This window comes from Gossypium arboreum, chromosome 1 (genome assembly GCF_025698485.1).
Source record: "Gossypium arboreum isolate Shixiya-1 chromosome 1, ASM2569848v2, whole genome shotgun sequence".
In the NCBI taxonomy this organism is placed as follows: Eukaryota; Viridiplantae; Streptophyta; class Magnoliopsida; order Malvales; family Malvaceae; genus Gossypium; species Gossypium arboreum.
Window position 1 is genome coordinate 6,783,670 of NC_069070.1, and position 10,148 is coordinate 6,793,817.

Genomic DNA, 10,148 nt, shown 5'->3' on the forward strand with positions numbered 1-10,148 from the left:
ATTCCATTATAATGAAATAAGTTGTAATATCACCATGTTAGAAAACCTTATTAGATCAATCACCATGAAAAAAAAATTAATTCATTAATTTCAAAAAATGATCTCATTAAAGTATTGCATGGCTTCAAATCTATGGACCATACGTAATCTATGTATGACTTTCTGCATCTTACAACACTTGAGGGCTAATAAGTTACTTTTTATGACTTATATGACCTCAAAAAGGGAAACTCTTGTTCTCTCAACACAAGAAAAACGGAGTACCTCTTCCTTTTCTTTTAAAAGATTATTTACGATTCTTGACCTTCGATCCAACGGCCATCAACTGTCAAATTAATATTTGCTCAGCAACACAACTCTTAAAACAAGTACATAATTATACTTTTAGCCATCAACAACCAATATAAAAAATAAAACCTTTATGAGCTAATAATAGAAGGTGATAAGTTCAAAATTAGAACCTACTTCTTTAACTCTATTATTAAATATATAGAATTCAACTATACTTAATTATTTAAATAACTCTAATTCTACAATTTAAATTTAAGTTTACCTATTTATTCAAGTTGGATTCAAGAAATTTGAATAACGTAAATTACTAAACTTAAAAATTAAAAATTTAATCTATTTTTTTGAAATAAAATTGGATTTTACTCCTTTTTTTTAGTATCTAACTGCATATTGACGTGTCACACATCTTCAACCACATCGAACAATTCAAACAAGAATTCATTAGGTATCCAATGTCCAGAAATTGTTGTAAAAAAAAACACAAAATCTTTTGTTTGTGTTATAAAAACTAGGTGTGTGGCGGCTGTTAGAAACTTAATTTAATGGCGGTTAAAACTATGGTATTCCATACTATAACATGAAGTGCAAAATGTTTCAACTAAATAACTTATACCATGCAAAAAGCAAAAAAAGTTCGGAAAATGGAGTTCTATAGGATCCTTTCAGCTACCTTGTTGTCTCTGCTGTTTCTTACATGCAATGGTGATTGATTTTTCTAGGAATGATTTCATTATAGTGTTAATTACACCAGATGTCTCCAAACTCTGGTTTTGGTTTTAAATTAGTCTCAAATTTCAATATGTTTTAATTGAGTATTCAAAGCATTAATGTTCTATCAATCGAAACCTTCTTTCAACTTAGTTGTCAATTTAGGCATTTAATGCTAGTTAAACACATTAGACCCAATTTGGCTATACAAGTATACATGCATTTTAAATATACTCCATATAAGATTTGAGCTGGTGTTAAAAGCTTAATCTAATGGCTAGTATGATGGAAGAACCTGGTTGATACTTTGAGGACTCAATTAGAACATTTTGAAGTTTAATGACCAATTTAGAATCTTGACCATAATATGAGGATGTCTTGTGGAATTAACCCTTTTTATTATACATAGTAAACAAAATGTAAGCTAAAACTCTCTTGTTTCAACTATTTTCTTGTAGCTTCTAATTCCAAGTTATTCCGGGAGTATATCGGTGCGGAATCCAACTCGATGAAGCTCTCCGACGTGCCTATAAACTCGAAAGTCGAATTTCACTTCATTCTGGCCTTTGCAATTGACTATACCGATGACAATCATCCATCACCTACAAATGGGAAGTTCAATGTATTTTGGGAAACCAACCACTTGGGTCCAGGCCAAATTGGCTCATTTAAAGGTAGCAACTCAAATGTGAAAATTGCTGTTAGCTTAGGGGGTGATAGTGTAGGTAGTGGCAAAGCCTTTTTTGCACCTAAATCAAAGACATCTTGGGTTCAAAATGCTGTTTATTCACTTACTTATATGATCAATAAGTACCATATCGACGGCATCGACATCGACTACGAACACTTCAAGGCCAGCCCTGAAATGTTTGCAGAGTGTATTGGACAGCTTATAACAATCCTGAAAAAAAGTGGGACTATTTCATTTGCTTCAATTGCTCCCTATGAAGAAATTAATAGCCACTACTTAGCTTTGTGGAGGAAATATGGGCATGTGATTGACTATGTAAATTTCCAGTTTTATGCCTATGATAAGCTCAGTGTTTCCCATTTTATAAGTAACTTCAAAAAGCAAGCCTCTAATTATGAGGGAGGCCAATTGTTGGCCAGCTTTGAGAGCGGTGGCGGTGGCGGCCTAAAACCGGCTAATGGTTTTTTCGAAGCCTGTAATGAGTTGAAAGATCAAGGAAAGCTCGGTGGCATCTTTATATGGTGTGCTGAGGAATCAAAAAACAAGGGGTTTCAATATGAGAAGAAATCTCAAGATCTACTTGCTGCATGATGGACGTTAACACATGGTCTAATGACTACCGTTTTTAATGTAATAATTATGGGAAATTCTGTTTTCCAGAGCATTGTTTAAGGTAGTTTTCATGAAGTGATTAACATGATAACTTGAAAGCAATTAGTATTTCAGGGCAGCAGCTGTTATCTCTTGATATTTATTTTATGGTACCTTCACCATATCCATTACTGCACAAAAAATCTTATGTTGTCCCCAATTGAATATAAAGTCCAGGTTGACCGTATCCAATTCTTAAAAAGAAAAATTTTATGTTGTCCCCCATTTTTCATAAAAAGTTCAAGGTTGATAGAGTTGTCAGCGTCAAATGGTCCGACCACTCATCCAAGCCTGGCCCATATTTAAAACGGGGTTAATTTTTCACTCAAAACCCATTTTTCAAGTTTAATATTTTTGTTGGAATTCTCCTAAACAACGGGTAGAATTTTGAGCTTGAGTAGGTAATCGGCCCTCGAGCAGTCCTACTTAATGAGATATTGAGGTTCCACATATATTGTATTTAACAACCCATATGAGCTAAAACCTACCCTAAGGAAGACGTACCCTATTTATACTCTAGGAGTAGGACCAGAACTAAATAGAATTTGATATCTTATTGTTCATGCTTAATATTCATGTGACAAATGACATTGACAACAAAGGCCTTTAACACATTAGTTGCAGATATTAATTCCTCAGCCTCAGTCACCAAAAATATCTTCTTTGACTGGTAAAAACTAGAAAAGATGTAAGGTTGACAAGTCAAAAATGAAAGTTTAGCCATTTGGTTAGAAAATTATAGGAGTTTTAAGGATTTTTATGTTTTTTTTTTCTTTCCATAATGTTCTCAGCTGATACTTCTCCAGTCAATGCAGATTACTGTGGTCCAAACCATTTTGCAATGGGACCTTTTTGTTTGATCAGAATTCTCTGATCCTTAGTCTTCATATTGGTAGTGTTTGAAAATTAAACGGTTGAAGCAAAGTTGGCTACTATATATGTATGTATGTATATATATACATATATCTGCATAAAATTTTCTCTCAATAGCAGCAATGGAATTTCACAGGCTTCTTTTCACTTTTTTCATTTTTCAAGCTCTAATTATCTCCCAGATATCAATCCTATGTACTGCAAACTCAAAGCTTTTCAGGGAATACATAGGAGCTGAGTTCAAAGCTGTGAAGTTTTCTGATGTCCCCATTAACCCAAATGTTGATTTTCATTTCATTCTCTCCTTTGCCATAGACTATGACACCTCAACTTCTCCTTCACCCACCAATGGAAAATTCAATGTGTTCTGGGACTCCACCAATCTCAGCCCCTCCCATGTTTCTTCCATCAAGTCTAAGCATCCAAATGTTAAAGTTGCAATAAGCCTAGGAGGTTACACTGTAGGCAGTCAATTTGCTTACTTCAAGCCTTCCTCAGTCAGATCCTGGGTCTCCAATGCTGTTACTTCACTTACAAGTATCATAAAGAAATACAATCTGGATGGAATCGATATCGACTACGAACACTTCCAAGCTGACCCTCAAACGTTTGCAGAGTCCATAGGGTTCCTCATAAAGGCCCTGAAGAGGAATAAGGTAATCTCCTTTGCTTCTATAGCTCCATATGCTGATAATGAAGTTCAGAGACAGTACTTGGCCTTGTGGAACAAATATGGGGACATCATTGATTATGTGAACTTCCAATTCTATGCATATGATAAAGGAACGACCATTCCACAGTTCTTAAGTTATTTCAACAACCAAAGCTCCAATTACAATGGTGGTAAGGTGTTGGTGAGCTTCCAAAGTGATGTGAGACGTGGGTTAACTCCAGAGGATGGGTTTTTCGATGCCTGCAATATGCTTAAGAGTCAGCAAAGGCTTCATGGTATCTTTGTATGGAGTGCAGATGACTCCAAAGCAGATGGTTTTATATATGAGAAGCAATCCCAGGAAATATTAGACTAACTAGTTTATGCTGCCCTACGGGAAAGATGTAATGAGTTAATGTAGTTTATGTACCAAAATATATATAATTATATATGTCATGTAGTTTATTTATAATTTTAGCTGCCGTTTGACAGTTATAACAGAAAAAGAAACTATCTTATCTGCTTTCATTTCCTTTATATATGAAAATAAAACCCTTGCAATTGCATTACCTCACAATCAAGAATTTTATATCCATTTTCACAAGTTCCATAGCAGGTAACAACTCTCACAATCAAGAATCTTATATCCGTTTTCTTGTTGCTTTTTCTTCTTCTCCATTTCCTTATCCCTCTCAAGCCTCATCTTTGGGTGTTTTGTTTCTTGGACTCAGCTCAAACAATCAAACGTACATCATTTCCGCGACTTCTTTCTTCGGTTCCAATGGCAGAGCCGGAGCTGAAGCCGAAGCCGGACTCGAAGCCAGACTCAGAGTCGGAGCCGAAGCCGGACTCGGAGTCAGAGCCGAAGCCGGACGTGGATCCTCCAAACAACGTTAGATTTGACATGAATGATGGAAAGCGTATCTTCATGTGCCGTCTTTGCAGAAACCACCTTGCCACCTGGGAGAACTGCAGTCATTATGTATGAAAAGCTTACCTTTCTTTGGAAATGAATATGTTATATCAAAATCTGATTTCTTGTATGAATATATGTATATTCCCTTTATAAGTTGTCTTCTTTAACTTGAAACTGAGGTGCAAAATTCTTACTTATCATGCAACATTACGTTCTCTTGCCGACTTACTGATAAACTTGCTCACTTTGAATCTAATTCTTAGATAAGTGGTGGGAAGCAGCCTGGATATCTTTGCTACCCCGTGTAAGATACTTTCTCACTGACCAACACCAAACTATATTCATTCCATCGTAATAAAGTACAATAACTACAATCTAATCTTTGTGCTTGTTTGATATTTACAGTGTCAATGTGAAGACCGATCATGTATCGTCTGTTTGGTTTCTTTATAAATTTCCGGTGGTGAATGTCCGTTGCAATAGATGCGACACACACCTTGGAGAGAAATTTGTAAGTTCTTCACATGTTATTTTCTGGTATGGCTTCATACTTTATATAAAATTAACAAATATGGTTTCTTTCTTGCGCTTACTATCTGCAGTTTGCACTTAGTAGCCCTTACTTTGAACAAATGCACGGAAGTATTTTGCTTCATCCGTAAGTTTTGTTTTTTCTTTTTCCCTTGAAATACTGAATCATATTACGAACTAAAGCTACTGCAACGAAATTATAAGGTTGATATTTGAATGAAAATGGGGGTTTCAGGGACCGGATACTGCTTTGGGATGGAACAAAGGAGTATCATCCACCCTGGGAGAACTGAATCCCTCAGGACAATGTTCACTCAGAATGCAATTTCTACTAGGAAGACAAGTGCTGCTGCTTTTCCTTTTTCCTTTTTAGTTTACAACTTTCTAAGTGTTCTCTGAATATTGTCATCAAAATACTGTAAAATGTGAGATTGGTTGTATGATTGCTGTTGGGTTTGGTAGTTTGCATGGGATTGTGCAGATAAAACAAGGATTTTATAGCCAAAGCCAACAATTTGTGAAGGCAAACTAATTCAAGTGAGCATCTTTGATGTGCTCTTGAACGTGGTTGATAGTTGCTAGCATATCCCTGCAACAAGACAGAGTAACAACGGTTAAAAGAAATATATACATATTTGACGTTTGCATTTAGCCAGCTTCATTTATATTACTGGTATTTTGCGATACATCTCCAGGGCCGACATAGTAGCCTATTTGTTATGATTAAATATCCCAGATTCATAATTATGGCAACGGCAAACAAACTCTTCCTTTATGATCAACCTTTGTATTCTGCATTCTAATGCCTACATAATAACCTTTCTTAAGATACTAATTCTTCTACTCAAAGCCTACATCACAGCAGCAATGGAGTTTCCCTTTTCATTTTCCATGGTTTCTTTCCTTGCCATATGTCAGCCCAGGCAGCTCCTGTGAATTCGGACCTTTTCTGAGAATACATTGGAGCTGAATTCAACAACACCGATGTTCCCATTAATTCAAACATTGAATTACACTTCATACCCTCATTTCCCTTCATAATTATTAGCTATTTTTACTCAAAAACTTGCCCACTTACTGGCCAACTTTCTTTCTTTGAATCAAATTTTCAGGTAGGTGGGGCGGTGCCTGTATTAGACTGTCGGAATCCCTAAGATACTTTCTCATTCAAGAGCATTAATTCTATTATGTAATAAAGAAGAATAAATTACAATTTAATCTTTGTGGTTGATTGATATTTATAGTGTCAATGTGAGGAATGATCCTTTAATGTCTTATCGGTATGGCAATAACATGCCAGTGCTGAATGTCCATTGCAATGATTGCAACAGACACCTTGGCTTGTTTATATTTTTCTTATTGTGTGCCCTTATACCTTTAATAAAATTAACATATATATATATATATATTCACCTTGCGTTTACTGCTTTCAGTTTGCAACGGATGGAAATTATTTACTTAATCCGTAAGTTCTATTTTCCCCTTCAAATGCTGAATCATATCCAAAATAAAAGCTGCTATAATCAAATTAGAATATTGGGTTTTGAATGAAAATGGCTGTGGTTGCAGGGACGAGTTGGTGTATTGGGATGGAAGTCCGTTGCAGCCTGCGCCTACCCAAACTGGCACTGCTTTTTGAATAATCATCAAAATATTGTAAATGTGACATTGGTAGTATAATTGCAGTTGGATTTTATAGCCAAAACCAATAATTTGTGCATCGAAACTAATTCAACTCAGCATATTTTGATGTGCTCTAAAACATAATTGATATTTCTTTACCATATATGTTGCGAGTTGGCAAATTATGCATTGGCGAGCACATATGGCAAACAACACAAATGGTAAATAGTCCAAGTGTAAAGTCACATGGTCGATTGTCCATATGCGAACGGTCATGGGGAAAGTTATTACACGACAGGTTTGGAGGATTGTCTAAGCACATTGGTGAATTGTCTAAAGTATATTTGTGGACAGTCAAAGTGTGAGCTGTCCACCGATAAGGTGAACTGTAGGATGAAGGGCTAGCTGGCTTCTTAGAGCAGAAAATCGATGTTTTTGGTTTAATCTTTTGTTCAATTCTTTTGTTAAGATACTTAGTTAGGAACAAACTAAGTTGGTAATGACTTGATGCGTTTAGATGCTGATTTCCATAATCAATTTGTGTACAAGTTAAGTTTTTCTTATTTTCAAGATGTTAGTTGGATTAGTTAAGCTCTTGGAAAGTGAAATGATATATATTGTAATCTTTTGAAACGAAAAAGGAGAGTGTTACAGATTAGTTCATCTTGCTAGTTCTTTGTCTCATTTTTTGCTTTCTTTCTTAGTCTCAAAACACCAATAATTAGTATCGAGAGCCAATTGATCTTTGAGGACATTGTTTCTGCTAGTATGTATTCATCTAGCTTCTCACCACCTCCACCTCTTATTTTCACCGGTGAAAATTAACACATTTGGATGGTAGAAATGAAGACTTATCTTCAAGCCTTTGACCTATGGGAGGTTGTGAATACTGGTATAGAGCCACTAGCTTTGAGAGCAAATCCCACCATTACTCAAATGAGACAGCATAATGAAGAATATGCAAAGAAGCATAAGCAATGTCTTGCCTACAAAATAGTGTTGTTAGGATCGACCCGATTAAGCAACAAGTAAAAAAAAATAGCGGAATAAATTGAGAAATTGAACACACAAATTTAACGTGGAAAAACCCCTCCAAAGAGGATAAAAAACCACAGGCAAATATAATTTTACTATAATGGCAAAAGAACGAAGAGTACAAAAGATGGAGATAAAAAATTAAATCCCGAAAACCCGAAAACAAAGAACCCTCAAAACGTAAATACAAAATTCTCTAAATGTGTTATGAGTTCTAATATCTAATGGTGTATATTTCTAAGGTTGTAAAAGAGCCTATTTATAGGCTAAATTAGCAAGTCAAATAAACTATGCTAATAAATGCTAAATATATTATACTAATAAATAATAAATCTTCTAGAAAGAAAATATATTTTTGTTTAACTTGACTTGCAAGCAATCTCTTAGAATTTGGGTCACACAACTCGAACAATCTCTACCTTGACACAAATTCTTTTAACGCCATCTTTTCCAAAGCCCACCACGAGCTTATTTTGAACTATGTAGGGAGTTAACTGAGTCAAATCTGTGCTTAGGAGCTAGAAGACTACTAGCTTTCGACTTGTGCATTGCCAAATCAAAACTAACCCGGGTCTGATTTTCACGAACACAGTGCCCTAACTTTTCAAAACCTACATCCAAAAGAGAACCTCTCTTCAATGAAACGGTCATACCTTTTTCCCTTCTATGACCAAGTTGCCTCCGCTCCAAATGAGTTGACTTCGACTCCGTCACGGACAAGGGACGTTTGATTTCACCGGTCACTGTAGAACCTTCCAAAATATAAAGACTGCCGGTTCTTTTTCCTTTTAGCAAAATGAGAACTCCACAAGATACTTTAATGCTGCTTGATTCGATGTTGATTCTGCATCCTTTCAAGTCTAAAGTACTCAAGGAGATGAGATTCTTTCGTAAATCAGGTACATACCTAACCTCTGAGAGTGTCCTAATCGTCCCATCGTGTATCCTAATTTTAACAGTACCAATACCAATTACCTTACTAGATGAATCGTTTTCCATGCGCACAACTCCACTTTCAACCGAATTGCATGTGGAGAACCATTCTCTATTGGGACACATGTGGAAAGAACATCCCGAATCTAGGATTCACTCAGACGTGAGCTTGGAGTTATCACTCGTTGACACTAACAAGAAATCATCACTGCCTTCATCGGCCAAATTAGCACCAGCTACATCTTCCTCGTTACTCTCAGTAGCTCTTTTATTTCGCAGTTTATAACAATCTGCTTTGATGTAACCTAACTTTTTGCAATAGCGACACCTTTTGTCTCATTTCTTTGATGCTACCAAAATGGAAGGTTGCCTATCTGCCTTGCTATCCAAACCAAACTCATTGTCGAGTTTGTCTCTACTCCACAAATGACCCTTCACATCTTCGAATGAGAGTTTGTCTCTACCATAATCAGTGTTCCCCTGAAAGACTTGTATGAAGGGGGTAAAGAGCACAATAATAGCATAGCCTGATCTTCATCGTCAACATAAACCTCAATGTTTTTTAAATCATTTAAAAGAGAAATGAATTGATTGATGTGATCTTTAAGAAGCTCACATTCGTTCATGCGAAACGTAAATGGATGTTGTTTCAACACTAAACGGTTAGCCAAAGACTTAGTCATATAAAGAGTTTCTAACCTTTTCCACAAGGTGGATGAGGTTTTTTCCATCAATACCTCCTGCAATACATATTCGCGAGGCACAACAGGATTGCAGATAAGGCCTTTTCATCAAGCTCTTGCCATTCTGTTTGATTTAGATTCTCAAGCTTTTTTTCGGTAAATACCTTTTTCAAGCCAATTTGAACTAGAATTGCCATCATCCGAACTTGCCATAGATCAAAATTTGTCTCACCATCGAACTTCTCAATTTCAAACATTGTCAAATAACAAGTAAAGGCTGTCAAGTGTAGCGAAAGACTTGTGGTGAAACTAGCTTCTTTGAGATCTTCTGTGATTATCCAATTTGTATGAGTTTTCTATGGGTCTACTCCGAGTCCCTGTATACTGTAAGTTTCTAGTATGTCATAGTTAAAGGTTATGAATTTAGATAAAATCATCTCATTTGAACATGGTAAGTTTTTGTATGTAACCCTTTGCATGTGCATGTAAGTGATGAGAAATAAATACGACTTCCTTGGTGTGTAAACTCGATATCCAGATATAATGGGCCACTGGTAGGGC

The 10,148-nt window shown here is 35.9% G+C and overlaps 3 protein-coding genes across 3 annotated transcripts; all 3 read left to right on the forward strand.

Annotated features, from left to right (window-relative positions):
• Positions 1-932: 932 nt before the first annotated feature.
• On the forward strand, positions 933-2,281 carry LOC108462739 (chitinase 2-like). The gene is made up of 2 exons (XM_017762652.1): positions 933-993; positions 1,458-2,281. The coding sequence occupies exons 1-2, from the start codon at positions 933-935 to the stop codon at positions 2,279-2,281; spliced, it is 885 nt and encodes a 294-aa protein (XP_017618141.1).
• A 954-nt stretch (positions 2,282-3,235) lies between these two features.
• LOC108462740 (chitinase 2-like) lies at positions 3,236-4,376 on the forward strand. Its single transcript, XM_017762654.2, has one exon. It carries the CDS (start codon positions 3,337-3,339, stop codon positions 4,240-4,242), a length of 906 nt encoding a protein of 301 aa, XP_017618143.1. The 5' UTR covers positions 3,236-3,336; the 3' UTR covers positions 4,243-4,376.
• Positions 4,377-4,402: 26 nt separating this feature from the next.
• On the forward strand, positions 4,403-5,050 carry LOC128291493 (uncharacterized). The gene is made up of 2 exons (XM_053026564.1): positions 4,403-4,482; positions 4,598-5,050. Exons 1-2 carry the CDS (start codon positions 4,407-4,409, stop codon positions 4,852-4,854), a joined length of 333 nt encoding a protein of 110 aa, XP_052882524.1. The 5' UTR covers positions 4,403-4,406; the 3' UTR covers positions 4,855-5,050.
• Positions 5,051-10,148: the final 5,098 nt, after the last annotated feature.

Excerpts from the sequence above, each read along its gene's own strand:
- LOC108462739 (XM_017762652.1), top strand. The coding sequence starts at position 933 with ATGGAGTTCTATAGGATCCTTTCAGCTACCTTGTTGTCTCTGCTGTTT. Across the intron at positions 994-1,457 it reads GCTGTTTCTTACATGCAATG|CTTCTAATTCCAAGTTATTC; the intron begins GTGATTGATTTT and ends ATTTTCTTGTAG.
- LOC108462740 (XM_017762654.2), top strand. The coding sequence starts at position 3,337 with ATGGAATTTCACAGGCTTCTTTTCACTTTTTTCATTTTTCAAGCTCTA.
- LOC128291493 (XM_053026564.1), top strand. The coding sequence starts at position 4,407 with ATGAAAATAAAACCCTTGCAATTGCATTACCTCACAATCAAGAATTTT. Across the intron at positions 4,483-4,597 it reads TTTCACAAGTTCCATAGCAG|CTCAAACAATCAAACGTACA; the intron begins GTAACAACTCTC and ends TCTTGGACTCAG.